Source organism: Arachis hypogaea, chromosome 5 (genome assembly GCF_003086295.3).
Source record: "Arachis hypogaea cultivar Tifrunner chromosome 5, arahy.Tifrunner.gnm2.J5K5, whole genome shotgun sequence".
Classification (NCBI taxonomy): Eukaryota; Viridiplantae; Streptophyta; class Magnoliopsida; order Fabales; family Fabaceae; genus Arachis; species Arachis hypogaea.
The window spans coordinates 86,866,390-86,890,526 of NC_092040.1; the positions used below are offsets into that span (position 1 = coordinate 86,866,390).

Genomic DNA, 24,137 nt, shown 5'->3' on the forward strand with positions numbered 1-24,137 from the left:
TAAATCTTACATTTTTCAAAAAAAAATTAATAAGTTAATTTTACAATAAAAAAATTATTAATATTAACTAATTAAAAATTAATTTCTTACACTTATTCGATTTTTAATGTTATTTTTGATACGATAAAAAAGATAAAATTGTTTTCATAAATTATGATGTACTAATAAATACAATATTACATATATGAACAAACATATACGATACAAGAAAAACTTAACTAGTTTGAGGAGTAACCATATGATTTATGACTAATTTCTTTTAGTTAATTTATTTTTTATGATAATTTTATATCAGTGGATTCTAGTATCACTGTAATATGGTAGTTATGGTAATTATACACGTATTATTAAAATTAAAGTCATATTTTTTTATATTTTAATAACATTTTTTTAAATAATATTTTTTAAAAAATGTTGTTTAACAATAAAAAAAAAACTTTAATTTTAACTTATGATGCACGGACACTAACACGGATATGGGAGATGATACAACACGAAACACACCGATACGCGAATTTTAAAATCTTATAAAACACGAGGACACGCATACATATAAAATATAAAGTATTTTTTAAATAAATCGTAATAATATTTTGATATTTTATTGATATTAAAATATAAATTAATTTTTTAATTAATTTTAATATTTTATTTTAATTATATCAAGTATTTAAAATATTTTTTATTTTAATAAATAATAATATATACTATATCTAAATTTATTTTAAGAATATATGTTAATAATAAGACTGGATACGCTGACACATAATGATATTTAGGTGTATCTAAGAATATCCAGAAAAAAATTTGTATATTTTATTAAGACACATTTAAACACAACAAACATATGTGTCGGGTAAATATCGTATCAAAAATGTATCTAATACACAAACACAATAATTCAGCGAAGTGTCTATACTTCCTAAATTTTAACACTACTTTTTTAAAATCGATAATCATTGTAATATAACTATACTAAAATGACCCTTATTGTTGATAATTAAATCAACTTGTAAAATCATTCACCGCCATTTACAAAAGTTTAGTCAAAACTTGGTCAAACATTGAAGGAAGTAAATTTGAAATGATTATTGTGGAAGTAACTAGAAATGTTACAAAGGATCATGGTCAAATGTTCAAAGGTTTACAGCTGGATAGTTTCTTCTACAACTTTCAATAAGTTACCACCTTATATCCAAGCTTAATCATTAAGCTTAGGTTACAAGTTGTTTAGTTTTAAAACCGCCAAATACAACTATAAATAGGTGGTGCATCTCTTATATTTTGTGTCCCATATATATGAAAAAGAATGCTTAGTATTTGTTTTTGTAAAATTCTCTCCTTGTTAATATGAGTATTAGTGAGTTTGAGAAATTAAAAAATATGATAGCGTCATTTATATGAGTGAGTGATTCTGGGGTCAATTAAGTGTGGGTATTATACTTACATTTGGTATCAGAGCTGGTTAATCCAGCACCTGGTATTTGAGAGTTTGTGAGGTGTGGGAGAGTTCTCACATAGTTGTTTATTCATAGAGTCAGTATGGCAAACACTTTCAATATTGTGTGGTCCGGTCCCAAGTTAGATGGGAAACTTGATTATAGTTATTGGGAGACTTTAATGTCCACCCATTTAAAGGCCCAGAACCTGTGGAACTTCATTGAACCAGGTTTGCAAGAAGGAGCAGATGCTGCTCAACAGAGGAGAGATCAATTGGCGCTATCTCAAATTCATCAAGGAGTAGATTATACGGTATTTGGCAAAATAGCAAATGCCAAAAGTGCAAAGGAAGCATGGAACACGTTGAAGCTGTCATATAAAAGTGTAGATAAAGCTCAAAAAGCAAAGCTACAGTCTTTAAGAAGAGAATATGAAAGGTACGAGATGTCTAGCTCAGAAACCGTTGAGCAATATTTTACTCGTGTTACAGATCTTGTCAATAAGATGAGAGTCTATGGAGAAGATATGCCCGATAGCAAAGTAGTGGAGAAAATTCTTCGCACCATACCAATGAAGTATGACCATGTGGTGACTACAATACTAGAGTCACACGATATGGACACCATGACGATTGCAGAGTTGCAAGGAACCATGAAAAGCCACATCAGTAGAATACTGGAGAAGTCTGAAAAATCAACCGAAGAAGCCCTGAAAAGCCGAGTGAATTTCAACAATGTTGCAGAATCAAATCGTACACAAGAAAGACGAGGTCGTGGTTTTAATTTTCAAAGTAGAGGCAGAGGAAGTTTCAGAGGTAGAGGTCGTGGCAATTACAACCAAGGAAGTTACAACAATTTTACACCACCTAATCAAGGAAGAGGTGGAACGAATTTCAGGCCTGTCAACCGAGGAAGAGGTCGAGGCAATTTTTATCAAGAAAGAACCAATTTCAACTGTTTTCATTGTGGAAAGTATGGACACAAAGTAGCATATTGCAGATTCAAAATGGTGAATAACAATCAAGCACACGTTGCAGAAAATCAGCATCAAAATACTGATGATAATCCGGGTACTCAGACTTTATTTTTTACAAGTAATTCATGTGCTGAAGATGAAAATATATGGTACTTGGATAATGCTTGCAGTAATCATATATCTGGTAGAAAGGAGTTATTTTCTTCAATAGATGATTCAGTTAAACTATTACTGAAGTTTGGTAATAGTACAAAGATCCCTATTGAAGGAAAAGGGCACATACCAATTAGATTGAAAGATGGTTCTCTGAGTTATATTTCTGATGTTTTCTATGCTCCTGAACTTGATTGCAATTTACTGAGTATGGGGCAATTATCTGAGAAGGGATATAAGATGATAACTTATCGTGGATATTGCACTGTATTTGACAACAATGGAAGGTTCATTGATAAAGCAAAGATGACTTCAAACAGAATGTTTCCGTTAAAAATTCAACATGTTAATCTCTCTTGCATGAGTTCTGTGATACTTGATGATAACTGGTTGTGGCATATGCGGTTTGGGCACTTTTATTTTTCTGGCCTAAACTACCTGTCAAGAAAAGGACTTGTTTCTGGTCTACCACAGATTCATATTCCCAATTGTGTTTGTGAGATTTGTCAACTGGGAAAGAAGCACAGAGATCCATTCCCTACAGGAAAGTCTTGGAGAGCTAGAAGATTACTTGAAATTGTGCATTCAGATCTTTGTTCTGTAGAAGTTCCAAGTAATGGTGGTAGCAGGTACTTTATCACTTTTATTGATGATTTTAGTAGATATACATGGGTATACTTTCTGAAGCAAAAATCAGAAGCATGTGATGTCTTTAAGACATTCAAGGCATTTGTCGAAAAACAAAGTGGCTGTAAAATCAAAATTCTCAGAACAGACAGAGGAACAGAATATCTTACATGTTCAGAATACTTTAAGCAACACAGAATTCAACACTAACTAACAACTAGATACACTCCTCAACAAAATGGGGTTGCTGAAAGAAAGAATAGAACCATCATGGATATGGTCAGATGCATGCTCAAGTCAAAACAAATGCCTAAAGAGTTTTGGGCAGAAGCAGTCGCAACAGCAGTTCATATTTTAAACAGGTGTCCAACAAAAAGTGTTCGTGATAAAACTCCAGAGGAAGCTTGGAGTGGAAAGTGGCCTTCCATTCATCATTTCAGAGTCTTTGGGTGTATCGCTTATGCCCACGTACCAAATCAATTAAGGAAGAAGTTAGATGACAAAGGCGAGAAGTGTATCTTTATTAGCTATAGCACAGACTCAAAAGCATACAAGTTGTACAATCCAAAAACAAAGAAAGTGATCATCAGCAGAGACGTGATGTTTGACGAGAAAGCCATGTGGGACTGGAACACAAAGACAGAAAAGCAGTCGATTGTAATTTCAAATACATGTGATGATAATGAAGAAAGACAACCAGACACAACCGAACAACCAGCATCATCTAGAAGACCTCAAAGAGAGAGGAGACTACCTGCTAGATTAGCAGATTATGAAGTTGGCAATGACAACGATCCTTCCGATGAAGAAATCATAAACTTTGCTCTATTTTCAGATTGTGAGCCGTTGAACTTTGAAGAAGCCTTTAAAGACAACAATTGGAAGAAAGCAATAGATGAGGAGATTCATGCCATTGAGAAGAATGACACATGAGAGCTGATAGATTTACCAGCAGATAAGAAGCCGATTGGAGTAAAGTGGGTTTACAAGGCTAAGTACAAACCTAGTGGTGAAGTTGATCGTTTCAAAGCAAGATTAGTTGCAAAAGGATACAAACAAAAACCAGGTATCGACTACTTTGAAGTATTTGCTCCTGTTGCTAGATTAGATACTATTCGTATGATTATTTCACTCTCGGCTCAAAATAAGTGGAAGATACATCAAATGGATGTTAAGTCTGCATTTCTAAATGGCACTTTAGAAGAAGAAGTGTATGTTGAGCAACCGGTAGGATATGAAGTTCTTGGAAAAGAAGATAAAGTTTATAAATTGAAGAAAGTTTTGTACGGATTAAAGCAAGCACCAAGAGCATGGTACAAGAAGATTGATTCTTATTTCATTGAGAATGGTTTCAGAAGATGTCCGTTTGAGCATACTCTTTATATCAAGTTCGTTGAAAATGGAGATATCTTGGTCGTATGTCTTTATGTTGATGATTTGATCTTTACTGGGAACAATTTGAAAATAATTGCAGAATTCAGGGAGGCTATGATAAAGCACTTTGAAATGACAGATATGGGCTTGATGTCTTACTTTCTTGGCATTGAAGTAGTTCAAAAAGATGGTGAAATTTTCATTTCTCAAAAGAAATATGTAAATGATATTTTGAAGAAATTTCAGATGGAGCACTCAAAACCAGTTTCTACTCCAGTCGAAGAGAAGTTCAAATTGTTGAGAGAAGATAAAGGAAGAGCAGTAAATCCCACATACTACAAAAGCTTGATTGGAAGTCTGAGATACTTGACTGCGACTAGACCAGATATTGTGTATGGAGTTGGTTTGCTTAGCAGATTTATGGAGGAGCCTTGTATCAACCATTTGCAAGCGGCAAAGAGAATTCTTCGATATATCAAAGGTACTTTAAATGATGGAATTTATTATGAGAATATTAATGAAGTAAATCTTGTTGGCTACACTGATAGTGATTGGGCCGGAGATATAGAAACAAGAAAAAGTACTTCAGGGTTTGTGTTTCATCTTGGTTCTGGTGCAATTTCATAGTCGTCAAAGAAACAACTAGTATTAGCACTATCTACAGCAGAAGCAGAATATATAGCAGCAACAAGTTGTGCAACACAAGCAGTTTGGCTAAGAAGAATTCTTGAAGAATTGAACGAGAAACAAAGTACTCCAACAACAATATTTTGTGATAACAAGTTAGCTATTGCACTTTGCAAAAATTCAGTATTTCATGGAAGATCGAAGCATATTGATATTCGATTTCACAAAATTAGAGAGTTGGTGAATGAAAAAGAAGTTGTGATCGAGTACTGTCCAACTGAAGAACAAGTTGCAGATATCTTTACAAAACCGTTGAAGATAGAGTTATTTTACAAATTAAAAAAGATGCTTGGAATGATTAATTCTGCAAGTTTGATTTAAGGGAGGCAATGTTGATAATTAAATCAACTTGTAAAATCATTCACCGCCATTTACAAAAGTTTAGTCAAAACTTGGTCAAACATTGAAGGAAGTAGATTTGAAATGATTATTGTGGAAGTAACTAAAAATGTTACAAAGGATCATGGTCAAATGTTCAAAGGTTTACAGCTGGATAGTTTCTTCTACAACTTTCAATAAGTTACCACCTTATATCCAAGCTTAATCATTAATCTTAGGTTACAAGTTGTTTAGTTTTAAAACCTCCAAATACAACTATAAATAGGTGGTGCATCTCTTATATTTTGTGTCCCATATATATGAAAAAGAATGCTTAGTATTTGTTTTTGTAAAATTCTCTCCTTATTAATATGAGTATTAGTGAGTTTGAGAAATTAAAAAATATGATAACATCATTTATATGAGTGAGTGATTTTGGGGCAAGTGTGGATATTATACTTACACTTATATATTTAGCATTATTATTATATGTTACAATTACAAGTTATAGCATAGGTTTTGTAACTATTAGAAAGATCCTTTGTCAGCAATGGTTATAACTGCCACCAAAAATAAGGATAAGATCATTGATATTTAAACGTAGGTAATTAATGTAGTAATGACTATTTTTATTATCACTAAAAATAAATAAGAGAAATATTAGAGTCCAAAAAATTTATTGTTTTAGTCTATAGTTAATTATTAATATGTAAAAATATAGACTAAAAATATATTATTAAATTCCATGATCAGGAAATGGAACATAGTAGAGGAGCTCATGAAAGTAAGGGAATGGAGGCAGAGGATCAACACCAAAATGGTCGAGTGTAACATCTGCATCAGCTTCCATGAACAATACACCTTCGCCACTGCAATCCACCATAAGTTTGCCACTATGACCTTTCCTAAGCCATCCGGCAAGTGGATAATAGAACACAAGTGCTTTGGACAACGCTTCCCTGATGACATGGACAGGGTCTTTTCCTGCCATTGAAGGGTTGTAAGTAAAGAATTGCACCAATGGAAGTTGGTAACGAAGACTCTTTTGGTCATCAATATCGGAGAGAAGCTTGAGCTCATGGGGGGTGGATCCAGCAGGTGCCACTAGCTCCGCTGGGTTCTCCTCACTTTAAACACCATTGATGATGATGATTTCTAGAGAACCATTATTATATGCTTTTTTGGGAATTAAAGTAAGAATCGAAATATTGGTGTTTGATGAACATACCGAAATGCTGATATTATTAAGAAGGTATAGAAAGAAAAGCGTAAACTGAATAAATTAAACTTGATTGAATTAAGTGCAGCATATAGAAGGAGAGGAAATATTTATATACAGAAGTAAATTAGTTTACAGTGTATCTATGTTGCGGCCAGCTAGTTCAAGTAGTTAATGAGTAGTTGGAACTTGGAAGTTAGTTATTTAATTTGAGTTAACTTGAAGAGGAGTAAAATACTTAATTAAGTTTAACCAAGTTCAATGATTTTAAATTCAAGTATGAGCGCGTTTTTATCTATAAGAATTTAAATTTAGAATAAACTAAAATTTTTTAATGATAATAACATACAAACAAACTCAGTTTAAAATTTAAAACAAGCTCAGATCAAATAGAATTTGGATTCTCTAAATTTTAAATTTTTACTTTAGATAAAGTGAAATATTTTATTATTGAATGTTTTCTTTCTCATATTTTCTCTTGGTTCTGCATATGAAATAAACGGTAATAGATTATATTTTATCCTCTAAGATAAGATTCAAAATTTAGAGGATCCAAATATATATCAAATGTACTTTATTTAAATCCAAAATATACCAAAATTACTTAATGATAATTCAAAACTCTTCCTCATTTTTTTTCTTCTCAATTATCATTATCTTCTTTTTTTATTATTCATCTTTTCATTTTTGTTTTACCTTCTCATAATTTTTTCTATTTTACTCTCTTAACAAGAATAAAAACAAAAAAAATTAATCAAAGGAGAAGAAATACATAATACTGCAAAATCAGTAAGAAGATGAGGAACTTACATTTATTCAACGAAATAAAATTGCAATATATTTTAAACATGTTCATTCAAGTCTAAATGAGAAGCAATGCTCCTAAAAAAAGAAATAAGAACAACAGAAAAAAGAAGGAAAAAAGTAGAAAAAATACAACAGTAAAAAAGACATTTTTAATAATAAAAAAAGACATTTTATACTTTTATAACATTTTTTTAACAAACAAGCTTAACACAATAAAGTGGAGCGAAAAGAAGAATTAAGCTACAAAAACTAACACCTAATGTAAAATAAAATTATTGAATTTAGAAAACTAAACTATGATTAAGATAATGACTAAACATTATTAGATTATTATCCAATTAGTTGTGTAATTTATCTTGTTTAGTGTGCAAAAAATCAACTTAATTGAAACTGGGCCAAGAAGAAATAAAACAAATCTCAATGACATCTATCCCACACAAACGCAATCTTGACTCAAGATTTACTTGCCTACCATCACATATTTCCTTCAAAGATAAAAAGAATGTTTCAGGGATCAAAGAAAGAAAGTGAGTCTAACAAACTAATGAAACCCAATATTAATTCAAACAAAGCACTGGCATCATATGTTCAATTGAGTAAAAGTGAAAGCAAGCAATTTGATCAAAAATAAAGAAGGAACAAAAATTAGCCCAAGAATATAAATAAACCCATATCCAAACACAAGCTCAATGGTAGTCAACATTTAAATTTATTTATTTATTTGATGGTAACTAAGGTAGTGTTTGTTTTGCAGTACTGGGACAGAGACTGAGAGACTGAGACACAGTATCATGTTTGTTGGCTCAGAAACTGGTACTAAAGTTTCTGTCTCTGTCTCCAAAATTTCAATATTTCAGTACCTCCAAAATGTAGGGACACAGGGGACTGATATTTTTAGAAACAAAGACTGAAACTTTAATAACATTTTATACCTAAAATACTCTCATTTTAATTAATTAATTTCAATTTTATCCTTTGTGTAAATTAAATTAGAATTTTATTTTTGTTTCAATTTTTGTCTCTCACTTGGCACCAAACAGAATACTAAAACTTATTTCAGTCTCTGTCTCTCAGTCTCAGTCTTTCAGTATCTGTCTCTCCACCAAACGCTACCTAAATGATTCAAATTCCATTTCATTTGAACCATTCACTTCACGTACCGAACCAAAATTCTTTCTTCTCTCCTCTCTCTTTCGTTCCCATCACATCAAGTCACTAAACCGAGAAAGAAAACAAGGAAAAGAACTGAGGCTAGGGTTCGACGAATAACAATTTTTTTTTCAATTTCAAGTTAGAAGAAGGGCTACAATAAAGAAGCAAATCCCATTCGAACAAAGCATCTTTAAAAGTTACCAACCCCTTTTTTATTTCATCAAGGATGGTTGAAAAAATCTTCTGTGTCACAAGCACTGTTCCGGAAACTATAAAGAAAGTAAAGTTAATGGTGCTCTACTATGAATCAACGATAAAAAATTAAACTTGGAACCAAAGTAAGAATGCATGGCTCAGATTCAAGAAGCATGAAGAAAATAGTTGAAAGAGAAGATTGAAGGTATGATTGCATGTCACTGCTTCTACCCTCTCTTTTCTCTATGAACGCCGCTGCTGCATTTGTATATTGGGAGAAGAGAATCAACATGTGTTGAAGTAACGTTTTAGGCCCTGGAAGTTTCACTCCTCTATAATAGGGGTGAACGACCAAGGATTGGAGCAAAGAGTGAGATCACATGTTTGGATTCCCATAGCTCTATGAGCTCTTTATTCTTCTCCTTCATGGTTTTCATTGAGTATTTCTTTTTCTCAGTTTAATCTTTCTATTTTTCATTGGTAAAAGGCAAAATGGTGAAGTTTGTAAGAAAAAGTCAATGAGTGAAAAAAGGGGAGAGTTAAACTTGCAGAAAAGGTCATAATTATCTTAGAAATTCTTTGTATATATTTCTATTTTGTTGTCATGATCCTAAGGGGATTCTCTTACAAGTTGGGTTAACACTTTGCAGTTAAAAGTTAGGGTGAGTTATAGTCAAGTTCAGGTTGGGTTAGAATCTGGACTTGTCACAGATAGGATTGGATAGATCCTAGGGAGAATTGGTGAATGTAATTCCGTTGAAAGATAGAGAAATTTCATCATTGTTGTGGAAAAACTGGATGTAGGCTACATTGTAATGAGTAGCTGAACCAGGATATATCAATGTGTCATTCTCTATTCTCTTCTCTATTTCTGGTTCTGCACTATAGGAGACAAAATAGAAATATCTCCTACCACGTTAAGAGACAAAACCATAATCTATCCTGTTTTCTACTCAAAGTTTCTCTACTGAACTCAATGTTAAAAGTTAAAGAAAAAGGAGGCTAAGATTCAAACCCCCCTTCTCTTAGCCATGATAACTATAAAAAATAAAAGCTATCACCAATGTCATTTTTCCATTACCATTAACAACAAAAGGGATCTACACTGCTCCACGCTTTATAACTAGTAACTGATATGTGAAAAGATTTTACATTTGTTTTCTTGTTATGAAATATCTATCCATTTCTTTCAGTGTCAAAAGTAAGATATTTATGTGTTATTGTTAACAAATTTTGATATTAATTTTTTGATAAATTATGTATAATTCAAAATTTTTCGTCTTTTTTCTCTTTATATTCTGTTGTTTCTTTTTCTTCTTTTTCATCTTTTTCTTCTTATTTTATTTTTTTTTGTAATTCTTCTTGTTTTATTATCTTAAGAGGAATGAAACCAAAAAAAAACTGTAATATTATATGAAGAAGAGGAGAAGAAGAAGAAATAAAATAAAATCCAACAATATCAGCACCAATAGAAGAAGGAGGAGGAGGCGCATGAAAAAATACGAAGAAAAACGACATAATTTTACGCGCATGTTGTGTGAGTCATGAATCATGATGATTGTAAATCCCGAGTAATTGGTGGTAAATAATTAGCGAATAAAATAATTATTAATCAAAAAATTAGAAAATAGAATTTTATAGTTGAATGGAATAGAGAAAATTAAAATAAGAATTTTGACATTAATTTTAAAAATTTTGACTTAAAAATGAGACGAACCAAACTCGTATTGGGCCTAAGGCCCAATCCAACAATATTTAAAGGAAGAGCACAGCTCTTCTTCCCCAAAGTAAAAGGGGAAAGCACGCTGAGCATAGGAGAAAGGGAAGCATGAACATGCAAACCTTGGTTCCGAAATTCAATCTCAAATAATTTTTTATTTAGAGTTCCGATCGCCGCACCATTTGTGGCCACGCGACCAGCGCATTGAGCTCTACAAAGTCCAGTAATTAATTAGGTATGGAACCCACATCCCAGCTTCAGATTCTCTCCTTCCCAATTTCAAAATTCAATGTGTATCCATGTTGAATCTTGTTTAATTTCGGTGTTTAGGTTCGAGTTAGCTTGTGGGTTTTGTTGGGTTTAGCTCACTTGAGCTGTGGACAAGGTAAGCTTTCTCAATTTCCTTGTGAAATGTTGAGTTAGAAAATTCTATGCTAATTATAGTGGTAATTATGTTGTTAGATTGGAAATTGGTTGAGAGGTGGAATTAATTTGAGGATATGGGAGCTTGAGATCGATTTTGGAAGCTAGGTTCGTCGGTGAGGGGCCGTATTGATAATCTTGTGGTGTGGGAATGTTTGAGGTGTTCCGGATTTATCGAAAAATCGGCCATGATGATAATTGCCTAGCACCTTTGTAATGTGTCGTGAAAACTTAGGCTAGATGACCATAAGATAGGTATGATTGCATGAGTATGATAATTGCCTAGCACCTTTGATGATAATTGTTGATATAAATTGAGTAATTATTGATGAATATTGTTCATGATGAGAGTAGGGTGATAAATAATGGATTAATGATGCTTGATATGTTGATAATGATAAATATGATTAGATGATGGATTGTTGATGATTTGTTGGTAAAATTGTGAAGTCCATGTATGAGAATCATGTAAAATTAAGGTATGGTTGATTATGGTAGGATGTGAAGGCAGTGTGGCTGTGATAAGGTGTGTTGGTGGGTTGTTTGTAAGCATAAAATGTTGATTGAGTTTGATTTTTTATGAAAATAAAGGTTTGAGGATTTTGTGAAAAAAAAGTTGATTTTTGACTGAACTTTGATAAGCCATAATTTGACTTTCGAACTTCCAAATTATTTCAAACTTGTTTCAAATAAAAATTGGGTTCGTGAAGTTTACGCCGTTCGAAGAACGGATGAAAAATGTTTTAATACGAAAAAGTTATGCACGTCGAAAGTTCGAAGGGTAAGGATGAAATTCTGCAGCATTTAGCATTTTTGCTAATCTGCAGGTCTTGTGTACACGACCACTGCACGTGACGTGACCAACCTCTACGGGTTGGGCATCTCACGTACGCGAGCAAGATGCTTGCATACGCGAGGAAGAAAAACACGCTCACGCGTATGCGTGGCCCACGTGTACGCGTGACTCCTGAAATCAGCAAAGTGAGTTTTGTATTTTAAAATGTAATTATGAACCTCTAAACCTCTATTATCACTCTTTTAGCCCCTAAACCTTAATTGTATGCTTAGTGATGAGGTGAAGTTAGGAAGGAGTGATAGCTTGCAAGAGAAAAAAGTTTGAAAATATTATGAATCATGATTGAGAAGTGTGAAAGTGTTATGGAATTGATGAACATTTGCGATAATGATATGATGATTGATGATTGAACTGATTTGGAATAAATGAATGTATGTTTGAGATACTTGGGCAGTAACAAGGACTGCGGTTTGTCCCACTTGTTCCAGGTCAATGCTTGAGATACCTGGGTAATAGCAAAGATGGTGATTCGTCCCGCTTATTCCAGATCAAAAATTGTGATGCCTGGGCAATAGCAAGGGGTCGTGATTCATCCCACTTGCTCCAGGTTGAGCTTTTAAACACCCATATGGGTAGTAGCCACAGTAATAGTTATTCCACTGGCTCTGGGTTAAGTGGGTAGTAGTAAGGGGGTTGTAGTTCAAACTCACTTGCTCTGCAATGGGTGTTTCTGTCCATGGTTAGCTACCAGGACGTGTCGAGTTGGCTATATAACTGACAAATGATATCATCAGCCATAGGACAGGCATTCATCATATGCATTTGTATGTTTTATTTGAGTGTGCATTATCTTGGCTTGATTAATTATTTATTCATGTTAATTGCTAACTGCCAACTTGTTATATAAGTTTTCTGTATGTGCTTGACTTGTCTGTTTTGCTTGTCTATGTACTAGAGTTGGAGGACTGGAGGAAAGGCGGAGGATTGAAGGTTTTGATTAGATGTTGATCAAGTTTAGAATATTAGAGACCTACCCTCGTTTATGATTTCAACTTTATTACCTTTAAATTTTATAATTTGAGTGTTGGCGGCCTAGGATTGCCTCTGGCTTTTTCGAGACCTTATTTATTATATATGTGGGCACCTTAACCATACTGAGAACCCTCAGTTCTTATCCCATATGATATTGTTGTTTTCAGATGCAGGTTGAGATGCACCTCGATGAGCGTCTGGAGTTCCCTCTGCAAGCAAAGTTGGTTATCTTGAGATTACTGTATTTTGTTTTATGCTATGTATATATGTATATAGTTTCTCCACCCTTGTGTTTTGTATTTTGTCTTTTCTAGAGGTTGACTTGGAGAAACATGTGTTTTGTCATATATTTGGGGTTACTCTTTTGGGTTATGTATATATATATTTGCTTTGGCCAGTTTTAGTTTTAGTTTCACAAGCCAAGACAGAAGCCTTGCTATATGTATCTTTGGAATTCTTCTCTCATATTTATCCCTTACGCGAGTGGTGCGATTCTCTGTTTAATGCTTTGCTTAACTTTTCTTCACAGGCTTCTAGTTAAAATTCCTTTCAACTATTATTACATATATTTTTTTACTTTTAGACGTCGTAATACTTTACCACATCAATTTTATGATTTAAGCATAAGATTCTGTGTGGTAGGATGTTGCAGTTGGAGTAAAAATTGAAAGCATCAAATGTTAAATCGTGATCATTTATTATCATTAAATTAAATCAATGATTATAAATTTAAAACGGACTTCAAAGCCACATCTACAATAGACACCTCCTTTTTTCTTCCTGTTACTCGATGCCTTTTCTTGTATTGATGAACTATTTGTTGTTCTAACTTGTCATGCGTTTTCTCTTTCAAATTGTTGAGTGAATCTTGCTATGTATTTTTTTTTCCCTTTCTTTCTTAAACTCCTAAATAAGTTACTGAATACTGAATTACTGATTGATGCTTGTAAGTCATTGCTTTCATATATTTGTTTTCCCATTCTTGTTATGCAAATACACAACAATTTGGCACAACAATTCTGTTTTCTTAGTGTACAATACAATGAGAATAAAGCATTCTGATATCTATGAATTTGAATATCCAAATCTTCTATAAGCATACAGATACAGACCTCCATCCAGATGCAGAGTAAGTGAAGTTCTATAATGTATTGATTTGTGTTCATCAACCAACTTGAATTTGTAGCTGCCTAAGAGGATAGCAGAGAAGATTTTCATCTGTCTGTATGAGAAATCCTTCCCAAGACAAACTCTTGGACCCGCCTGTGGAATCAACAACCAAAATATATATAATTTTCTATTCTTTCAACGTTTCTTTTTTGCTAAGAAAACTATTTTGAAGTGATATCATATCAAGCTCTGACCTGGAAAGCTGTGAATTTGAAAGGGCTTTCTTGCTGAAACTTTCCATCTATGTCAAGCCACCTTTCTGGTTTGAACTCTTCAGCATCATCACCCCACAATGATTTCATCCTTCCCATGGCATAAGGTTGGTATGCCACAACATCACCTTTCTTCACATAGAATCCATCTGGCCACACATCATCTGAGAAACAAATCTTTGCGTCCTGCCATACAAGCATCGAACCAAATCATTAAATAAATCAAATCCCAAACATACTATAGAAGATTAGGCAACCATTTTTCACTCTCTAAAGATTAAGATCATTAGCAAAACTACCCCAGAAAGATTGATAATTATCCCGCCGTACCTAAAGGGTTGATTTCAACAGCTAAAATGGTGGTATACTTGTTACTAAAATCAAACTTTTTAATATCTTGAGTACCACGGCATAATTATCAATCTTTGCAGAACAATTTTGCTAGAAATTAATCTTTCAAGGATAAAAAGGGTGCCTTAGTCTAATTGTTTTAAAAAAACATCTTTTCTTCTTTTCATGAGGTTATGTTGTATCATTCACCCATGGAACAGCAGGGTAGAGTCTTAGTGTCTCTGTCAAAGCTGCATGTAGATACTGCATTTTTTCAAGAGCTTCTTCAGTTATATTAGCTGCAAACTCCTCCTCAGGCTTTGAAAAATCTGATAACCCTGTTGCATCTTTGACTTCTTGTGCAATCTTTTCCTGCACATGAGGAAGCTTGCATAGCCGGAAAAGGAACCATGAAAGAGTAGTGGCTGTTGTATCTTTTCCAGCTATGATGAAACTCAAGATGATGTCTTTCAGGTACTTCGGATCGGTCTCATCCAATTCTAAAAACCTTGACAAAAGGTCTTTCCTCACCTGTCAAAAGAAAACATGTAATGCCAATGAATTTCTTCAATAATTTTCTATAACTATCAACCAATAAGTTTTTGTCTTGTGAATTTGTTTACTTACAGGCTTATCATCTTGATTATGGACTTTCTCAGTCTTGCTTTTAATCACATTATACACAAATTCATCTACAACTCTGACATGTTTCTTTAGTAAAGCTTCTTGTCCTATGTTCAAAAACCGCTTCGCCTTCCAGAAAACGTCAATATACCTAAGTATAGTAATTGCACTTGCATCATCAAAAGAACTAGAGAATTTGGTGCCTTCTTCATATGTTCCACCCATAGTGTCCAGTTCTACACCTAGTACTATATTAAATACTGAGTCCATGGTTGATTTGAAAAGTAAGTCCTGCCAATAAGAACTTTTCTTGCATCAATGTGTAACAAACTCAAATAATAACCAAAGTTGTTTAACTAAATATTATAGAAGTATATCTATCCATTTGAAGAGTCCTACTTGGATTTCAATTGCTTGATTTGAGATTGCTGCTGCAGACACTATTGCAGCAAGTTTTATAGCATTCCCTTTGAAAACTGAACTGCTGTAATCTCTCAAAAGCTTGGAGGAAAATTGATAGCTTGCTGCCTTTCTCTGATGTCTCCACTTTTCTCCATCCACTGTGAATATCCCATCTCCCAATAGGTCCCTCAGGATTTCATACTGATGCCGTCCCTGAAACAAGTTATAGGAACTTTCTAGACTCAAGCATCGAGACTATGTTACGGATTCAACAATATATTGTATTTTCCAGTATAGGTTGGGGAATAGATATTTCATATGTTCATCAAGAAGATATGAAATATTTAAAATGTAGGAATCAACTATGCAAACTGAAATAACCAACTTTTCTTTCTAGCCACAAAATTATCATATATCTGAACTTGTCTAGTTTTGTTTTTCAACAACTAATTCTGGTATAACTGATTTTCATGTAATGTATTTATGTTTGGTTGTAACTATTCTGAAAGTAAAAAAATATTCACTTTTGCAAAAGAATCAATTCTAGAGGCTAGAACTGATTTTGCAAATTAGCAAACATGCACAAAAATAACCAAATATTGAGGATTTAAGTTTGACACTTTGTAAAGTTGATTTAGTACCTTGCCATAGTTTGAAAAATTTGTCTTGAGGATATATTCCACATTTGTGGGGTCTGAAGTGTACACTTCACTGCTTGATAAGCTAAGCAGCCTATAACTGCTGTGCTTTCTTGCAAGATCTGTCATGTAATCATGTAGCCTGTTGAAATTGACAAGTTGGTGGAAAACAGTTCCTGCAATGGGGTGGCGTTTTCTTCTCCGGCCATGTTTTTCGGCAACTAACACTGCTATAACTAAGGCTAGAACTGCTGCAGCTAGATATTTGATATCAAGGCTAAAATAATCTAACATTTTGGCTCAGCAGAAGACTATTTACTACAAAATTTTGATCATGAAGAAACTAGAATACTTATAACAACAACAGAATTATTTATAATATTTTTCATTGAAAGGTATTTAAACACTATGTTTGTCACCTACTGTTCTACCACCCTGTCATTTTATAATATTTTGTTTCAAGGTCATAATTTACATACTGGTATCGTGCCAGCTGCAATTACAGACAAGAAGAAAACAATGAAAAATTCATAAGGGATAACGCAGTATGAAACCACATTAGCCTTTAATATGCATTAATTTGCACTCATGATAGTACTTTTTGCTCTTTGGCTAGATTAGTCAAATATTTTATTAGTAAGGCACTCACATGGTCAAATTTTTTAAGTGTGTGAAGACAACATTGGATGACGGTGCAAAATAGTTTAATCTATATGATCATTTCCATATCATTATATAGTTCTGTTATTTTATAATATCTTGAGAGCTACCTGGAAAATATTTGTATTACTTGGACTAGATCAACATAGAAACATGCATATGATTCACACGTGTATGATTCAGAATTAATAATGCCAATGGTAACTTCATAACTTCAGAGTACAATATAAATTGCAGCTATAGAAAGAAACGTTCCATATATATAATATATTAAATATTTTAATTTATTGAATAAGGACATACAAAGTTATCTTTGTGAACATAGTTTTATATAACTGATATATGAAAGCTAATACATCTTCTGCAATGCAAGATTTTGTTCTTGCTTATCCTTATTTTTTCTTAAATTAAGAATCTACGAAGCATATTAAGAATATTCCAAACATAAATGATCGTAATGTAGTAGTAGCACATAATGGACCCTATCTGTGGGAGGCATGCACATGAAGACCACCATCAATGTGCAGAGTCAGCATAACTATATAATTAACTTCTTCGTTTTTGAAAGCAAGCTTGAATTTGTAGCCATGGCAAAGAACAGCAGCAAAAACCTTCATCTGTCTGTAGGCAAAATCTTTTCCTAGACATATTCTTGGTCCTGCCTGCATAATGACAAGAAGAAAATCAAACTTTGAGAATTCCAGAAAAGATTGTTCTGTAAAATATATCATACTTTGCACTAGCTAACCTGAAAGGCTGTGAACTTGAAAGAACTCTGTTGTTGGAAAGCTCCATTCTGATCAAGCCATCTCTCCGGACGGAATTCCTCGGCATCATTTCCCCATAGGAATTCCATCCTGCCCATGGCATATGGTAAATAAGATACCATGTCACCTCTCTTCACACTGAATCCATCTGGCAGAGTTTCATCTGATAAACAAAGTTTACCATCCTGTAACAGCAACAAAGAAGAATTTTTCAACAATTGTGATAGCAAACATGTTTTTTCACTATGTTATTTTGGAAATGAAAGGTATTTCTATATATATTGCATAGGTTCATCACCACAGGAACAGCCGGGTAGAGTCTAAGTGTCTCGGTCAAAGCAGCATGCAAATAGTTCATCTTTTGAAGAGTCCCTTCAGTTAAGGCATTTGTAATTTCATCAATATTACAAGTGTTCTTCAACTTTGTAGTATCTCTGACTTCTTGTGCAATTTTTTCTTGGACATGAGGATTCTTGCAGAGCAAGTAAAGGAACCAGGAAAGAGTAACAGCTGTTGTGTCTCTTCCTGCAATTATGAAGCTGAGGATAATGTCTCTTAAGTACTTTGGATCTGTCTCTTCCAATGCCAGAAACCTTGACACCAAGTCTGCTTTTATCATCTGTCATGAGATGTCATTTTTCAATGTAGAATTGTTATAAAAACTTTGAAAGTTAAGTGATGCAAAGGGAAGTTTTTAAGTCCTACTCACAGTGAATCATGTTGAGGCTTTTGGATTTGCTCAGTCCTTTTGCTGATAAGTTCATACACAAATTCATCAACAACTTTAATTTGGTTCCTCAGTACTGCTTCCGATCCGATATTGAGGAACCGCTTGATCTTCCATAAGATATCAACATACCGGTATAGGGTTAGGCCACTCGCTTCATCAAAGGCATTGGAGAATTTGGTGCCTTCTTCATATGTTCCACACATTGTGTCCAAGTCTACACCAATGATGATCTTAAACACTTGGTCTAAGGTGGCTTTCATAAATAAATCCTGCCAATAAAAATCATGCAACATGAGATTAATAAGTAAGTTCCTTTAAAATGGATTAAATTAAAAACCATGTACCAAAATCTTACTTGGAAGTCAATTGCTTTATTTGATATAGCAGCTTCTGAAACAACTCTTGCAAGTGTTACTGCATTAGATTGAAACACTTGAAGGCTAAAATCTTTCACAGCTTTGGTGGAGATTTCTTGGGTTGCCACTTTCCTCTGATGTTGCCACTTTTCTCCATCTACCGTGAATATTCCATCACCTAAAAGATCTGTCAAAATACCATGGTGGTACCACCCCTGCAACAGAATAGAAACTCAGACATTAAGAAATCCGGTTTTGGTTGAATAACTGCATAAGGCAGAATAGACATATTTTATTTTAATCAGTAGAGAAATTAAAAATAAAAAATTATAGAATGTAAAAAGGAAAGAATTTGATGAAGGCCTATATCATAGGAATTCGACAGAGTTTTACATCAGTTGTCAAAGGCCTATTATTACTTTCTTCTTTGATCCAGGTTTAGGACTGACTATCTCTAACAATATCATCCATGTCTGAGGCAAAACAACTGTTGTTGCAAGCTTGAAATGATGCAATTTCATATAATAAAGTGTTGTACCAAAAACAAAATTGAATTATTCCAAAATATGCAATACCTTCCCATAGTTTGCAAAGTTTGTTTTGAGGATATACTCAACATTCACAGGGTCTGCAGTGTAAACCTCATTCCTGAATAAGCTAAGCAACCGATAAGTCTTGTGTTTTGTTGCATGGTCAGTCATGAAATCATGCAGCCTATGGAAGTTGAAAAACTGGTCTAACACAGTGCCTCCAATCACATGCTGCTTTCCTTTCCTGCTATGGAACCTTTTGAAACTAGTTTGCAGTGCAAAGAATATTAAAGCTATAGTTGCAACAAGTGCTACAGCTGCAGACACAGGTTCAGAATGAAAATTTAAGAATCTCATAATGTAATAACTACACAGAACTTAATAGGATCAAGATACTTTGCAAGTGGGAGGTACCTAGCAGGTTATCTCTATATATAGAGGGATAAATTATTTATCTAAATAAATGAGTAATTAAGCATTGTTTATTTTTCTTTACTTATTTTCAGTAGATATTATGATAATTCCAGCATGCTACTTTGTTTTTAATGTCTTTTTTCTTTCCAGAATTGTATGTACTAAAAGCTTTTACTCCGAGAGATAAGTAAGCAGATATTTTAGGCACACAAATAAGGTTTTTCATAAGCCTGAAAAACTCATGTGGAAAGATACAAACCATTCATCCAACTTGTATTCCCCTTATTGTGTTACCTAATCAAATGTGCCTGCTTGAGAGGATAAAATAATTCTTCTAATAATTTGTAAGACAAGTCAATATGGTTGATTTTGATTGTCATTGAAAGTATGAATTTTTGTGACATGAAGAGAATGTCTGTAATTCTTTGTGTGAAAATAAGATAAAGCAAGTATTTTAGAATAGTTTATATTTTAAGTTATTAAACTATTAATTTTATTTAGCAAGTAAAATGGACCTAAAATTTTATTTAACCTAATATGAAAAATATAACTATTTTTTAAACTATTCTGGCTATCAGAATTTTGATAAATGATGAAACAATGATATAGGCGAATGATGTTAAATAAATTCCTGTTTTGTTGTATCAAAAAACTAAATAAAAAGTAGAGTAATTTTTTTTTGTTCAATTTTAATTAATCTATTTTGTCTTCTATTTATCTTGAGTCCTTGTCAAAATGCAAAGTTAAAAGATATGTTAATGAATTGTTATCATGGTATAAATATCTTTGTCTTAATGCACATGTTGAGCAATGAACATTAGCCGCCAGGCCTACTAATTGTTGGCCTAATAGGTGATAATGACAAGCTGTCTAAAATTCAATGTTGTTTGATATTTGCCATCACAACTAACAACAAAACTTAAGTGCTTAACTGTCTCCTCTTTTAGCATACTTGATCTATTGTAGTTATTGCCTCAGATTATAGTCATTTTCTGCCACCAGATGGTTATGCATATAACAACTTCCATTACCAATACATGGTGAGTGAATATGAAAGCAAAAACAACCCCTTTTTTCAAGTCCAATGGATGAGGATTTCATCAAGAAAGAGTTCATAACACAGCAGCAATGCTATTCAAAATAACAAAACTTAAGGTGGCCATAATCATTAAAACAATCACACATTCTGCTGTGACTGATAATTACACTCTGCAGATTTCTTCGTATAACCAATGAAAGTGTGCATCTTCAGATATCATGTCTTCATCTCATTACTTAATTTACTTAAGACAAATACTAATTCTTTCGTTAGAAGTTCAGATGATCTTCCAACTGAAAATTCATGAACCACACCGTTGATTTCAATCATGCTACACCCCGGGATTTCCTTTTTAATTCCTCTTTCTTTCATTAGGTTTCTAATTCTTTTGGCAGCATCAAACCTGCCAGCTTTTGCATATATGTCACACAAGTTCATATAGAAAGCATGATTTTCAGGTTGCAACTCTATCAAATGCAGAGCAACTCTTTCTCCTAATTCTATATTCCCATGCATTTGACATCCTCCAAGTAATGCACCCCAGACATAAACATCCGGCTTCATTGGCATGCTTCTTATGAGCATCTCCGCCTCCTCGAAGAGCCTGGCTCGACTAAGAATATCGACCATGCAAGCATAGTGATACACTTGTGGTTCAATCGAGTAAACATGTTTCATTATATCGAAGCATCGCCGACCTTTATCAACCAAACCAGAATGAGCACAAGCTGACAATAATCCAACAAATGTCACATGGTTAGGCCTCACTCCAGCTCTCTCCATCTCTGAAAAGCAGTCAAGAGCCTTCCAACCTAATCCATGAAGAGCAAATACCGAAATCATAGCTGTCCATGCCGACCCATCCTTTTCAGGCATTTCCTTGAAGATCTCAAAAGCTTCCTGCACGTGCCCACACTTTCCATACATAGTGATAAGAGCTGTTCCAATTACCACATCACACTCTATGATACTTCTTCTCAGGTAACCATGCACCCATTTCCCATGGTCAATAGCTCCAAGTTGAGCACAAGCTGAAAGGACACTAGCCACTGTAGTCTTGTCAGGTTTATCGGAATCATCATTCGAAAACAGCAGCATCTCCTGGAAAATTTCCAGTGACTCCATTGCCCTGCCACCTTGAGCCAACCCAGTAATAATCGAATTCCATGTTATGATATTCTTCCTCTTCATCTTCCTAAACAAATCCAATGCCATATCAAGTTCTCCATTTCTCAAACACCCTATAACCATTGAGTTCCAAGTGACAAGATCTGTAACAGGCATTTCATCAAACAACTTGCTGGCATTTTTCAACAGGCCACATGCCATGTACAATCCTATCAAAGAATTCCCAACAAAAACATCATTCAAAAACCCAAACTTGATCACTTGGGAATGAAGAACATGGCCAGTGGAACCATCAAGCCTCCTAGTGCAAGCCTTCACAAGGAAAGGGAAAGTGAGTGAATTAGGGTCAATGTTCCTGCAAAGCATTTTCTTATACAGCATCAAAGCCCTGCAAAAATGGCATCCATTACCTCCTTCCATGTCAGCATATGCTCTGATCATGATGTTATAGACACGAATATCAGGGTTCTTGATCATGTGAAAAACATTGCTGGCGTAGCTGAAAGAACCCCAATTTGAAAAGGAGCAAAAGAAAAGAACACGGGTAATGAGGTGATACTGGTCAGCATTCGATAAAGTTGGTGACTTTAGAATGTGGGTGTGGATTCTTTTGAGCTCTCTTAAGTTCTTGCATTCTTCGATCATTCTGGAAAGTGTGTTCTTCATTATTAAGTACATATGATTGTTCATTTTTGAATTTTGGGAATAATTTCCTCAATGTTATCTCCCAACTTAAACATTCTTAACTTATGTTAGTCATAACCGTGGTTTTGTCATAGAACGACATAGTAAAATGAACTTATGAAGACCAATTTGACTTTGATGACCAAACTATAATTTTATCGGTTATTTTTGGTGTATATTAAAATTAGTTATTAAAATTAAATATTAATATAAAATATATATTTAAATATAAATAAATATTAAATTATATATATATTTATATATAAATATATTAGTAGTTAATTTTAATAATTAATTTTAAAATATATAAATAATATTTTTAATAATTTTATAAATCAATTTAAATATTATGTTTGGTGTCTATTTGGTAATGATGAACAGTGTAATTGCTTTGCCATGATCTTACCTGGTAAGTTCTAGCCTGGGCTGGCAAAATCAGATTTCCTATGAATCTGGTACGATACGTAAAAGAAATTTGTCGCGTGGCAAAGTGTTTATTCTAATTTCACCAGCAGAACAGGAAATCGATTTCTCAGCATATTCTATTAGAGACCAACGTATGTGGTAGAATATATAAATATTTAAAAAATTATGGGTCAACGTGGGATTTTTTTTTTGCAGGTTGTTTTTTGTTCATTTAATTTTTATTTGACCCGAATGTGGTTTCATTTATCTTTTGTTGTTTGACAATTTTGAGTGGTGTTTGAAATCTATATTTTTTGTGGCAATAAAAACCTCATTTAAGTAACTAACTTGGGTTGGTTGAATCGTCAGCTCACTCGTCCGTTTAAATAAGTGTCGGGGGTTTAAATTCCGCCTTGTGCATGCAGCAACCCATTGGCCAGCGACAGACCCTTAAATAGAGTTCAGATCTGCAACGGATTAGTTCTTGATCTGTCAGGTTGAGAGATACCATGAGAAACAAAAAAAACTTCATTTAAGTAACAACAACTTGAAAATTTATTGCAAAAAATACCCAATAAATAGATATACGAGATATAAAGAAAAGGAAGTAGACGTCGGACCTGCCACCTCCGATCTGGACGCTCGGCTGCTGAACTTCCACCCTCTTCAATGGCTTCCACTTTTTCGCCATTAGCGAAGATGCGTCTCATTTTCGGTGCCGAGAGACGGGGCTTTCATTTCGTCTCTGCATCCAATTTCAGAAAACTGGAAATTATTTGGAAATCCAACATGTTTTATTTTGATTTATTGTTTGGTCCAGCAATGTCCTTTTTATTTAACGTTTTTTGTTGCTCATAATGTTCCAGAAAAAAGATTTCGTGAAACGCGGGCCTTTTTCCCTTCCAAGGCCCAACTCCTCCTCCTTGGAAAACACTCAATAACGAGTGAAATACAAATCAGATAGTTAGTTGGTTGGCCCTAAAACATAATTACGAATAAGGTTAAGTATTGTTTTCGTCCCTAAGGTATGGGGTGAAAATCAAATTCGTTTCCGACCTTTTTTTGTTATTAAAATCATCCTTAACGTTACAAAACATTATAAAATCATCATTTTGTTCATAAACAAAATT

General features: G+C 33.7%; 2 protein-coding genes and 1 pseudogene across 4 annotated transcripts; all 3 read right to left on the reverse strand.

Moving 5' to 3' along the window:
• Positions 1-13,859: 13,859 nt before the first annotated feature.
• LOC112803642 (cytochrome P450 704C1) lies at positions 13,860-16,651 on the reverse strand. The gene is made up of 6 exons (XM_025847125.2): positions 16,298-16,651; positions 15,654-15,869; positions 15,258-15,545; positions 14,841-15,161; positions 14,283-14,486; positions 13,860-14,181 (listed from the first exon to the last, which is right to left on the reverse strand). The coding sequence occupies exons 1-6, from the start codon at positions 16,586-16,588 to the stop codon at positions 13,984-13,986; spliced, it is 1,518 nt and encodes a 505-aa protein (XP_025702910.1). The 5' UTR covers positions 16,589-16,651; the 3' UTR covers positions 13,860-13,983.
• Positions 16,652-17,253: 602 nt separating this feature from the next.
• LOC112801704 (cytochrome P450 704C1-like) lies at positions 17,254-19,950 on the reverse strand (annotated as a pseudogene).
• An 852-nt stretch (positions 19,951-20,802) lies between these two features.
• Positions 20,803-23,779, reverse strand: LOC112801703 (pentatricopeptide repeat-containing protein At5g66520-like). Of its 3 annotated transcripts, none has more exons than XM_072237337.1 (3): positions 23,628-23,779; positions 23,356-23,474; positions 20,803-22,417 (listed from the first exon to the last, which is right to left on the reverse strand). In XM_072237337.1, the coding sequence occupies exon 3, from the start codon at positions 22,393-22,395 to the stop codon at positions 21,007-21,009; it is 1,389 nt and encodes a 462-aa protein (XP_072093438.1). In that variant the 5' UTR covers positions 22,396-22,417; positions 23,356-23,474; positions 23,628-23,779; the 3' UTR covers positions 20,803-21,006. The 3 variants fall into 3 exon arrangements, with proteins under 3 accessions (XP_072093438.1, XP_025700392.1, XP_025700391.1); XM_025844607.3 differs by having other exon boundaries at positions 23,356-23,496; XM_025844606.3 differs by lacking the exons at positions 23,356-23,474; positions 23,628-23,779 and having other exon boundaries at positions 20,803-23,183.
• Between the last annotated feature and the right edge of the window lie 358 nt (positions 23,780-24,137).

Excerpts from the sequence above, each read along its gene's own strand:
- LOC112803642 (XM_025847125.2), bottom strand. The coding sequence starts at position 16,588 with ATGTTAGATTATTTTAGCCTTGATATCAAATATCTAGCTGCAGCAGTT. Across the intron at positions 15,870-16,297 it reads ATTTTTCAAACTATGGCAAG|GGACGGCATCAGTATGAAAT; the intron begins GTACTAAATCAA and ends AACTTGTTTCAG. Across the intron at positions 14,487-14,840 it reads TCTACCCTGCTGTTCCATGG|GACGCAAAGATTTGTTTCTC; the intron begins GTGAATGATACA and ends CTTGTATGGCAG.
- LOC112801703 (XM_025844606.3), bottom strand. The coding sequence starts at position 22,608 with ATGAACAATCATATGTACTTAATAATGAAGAACACACTTTCCAGAATG.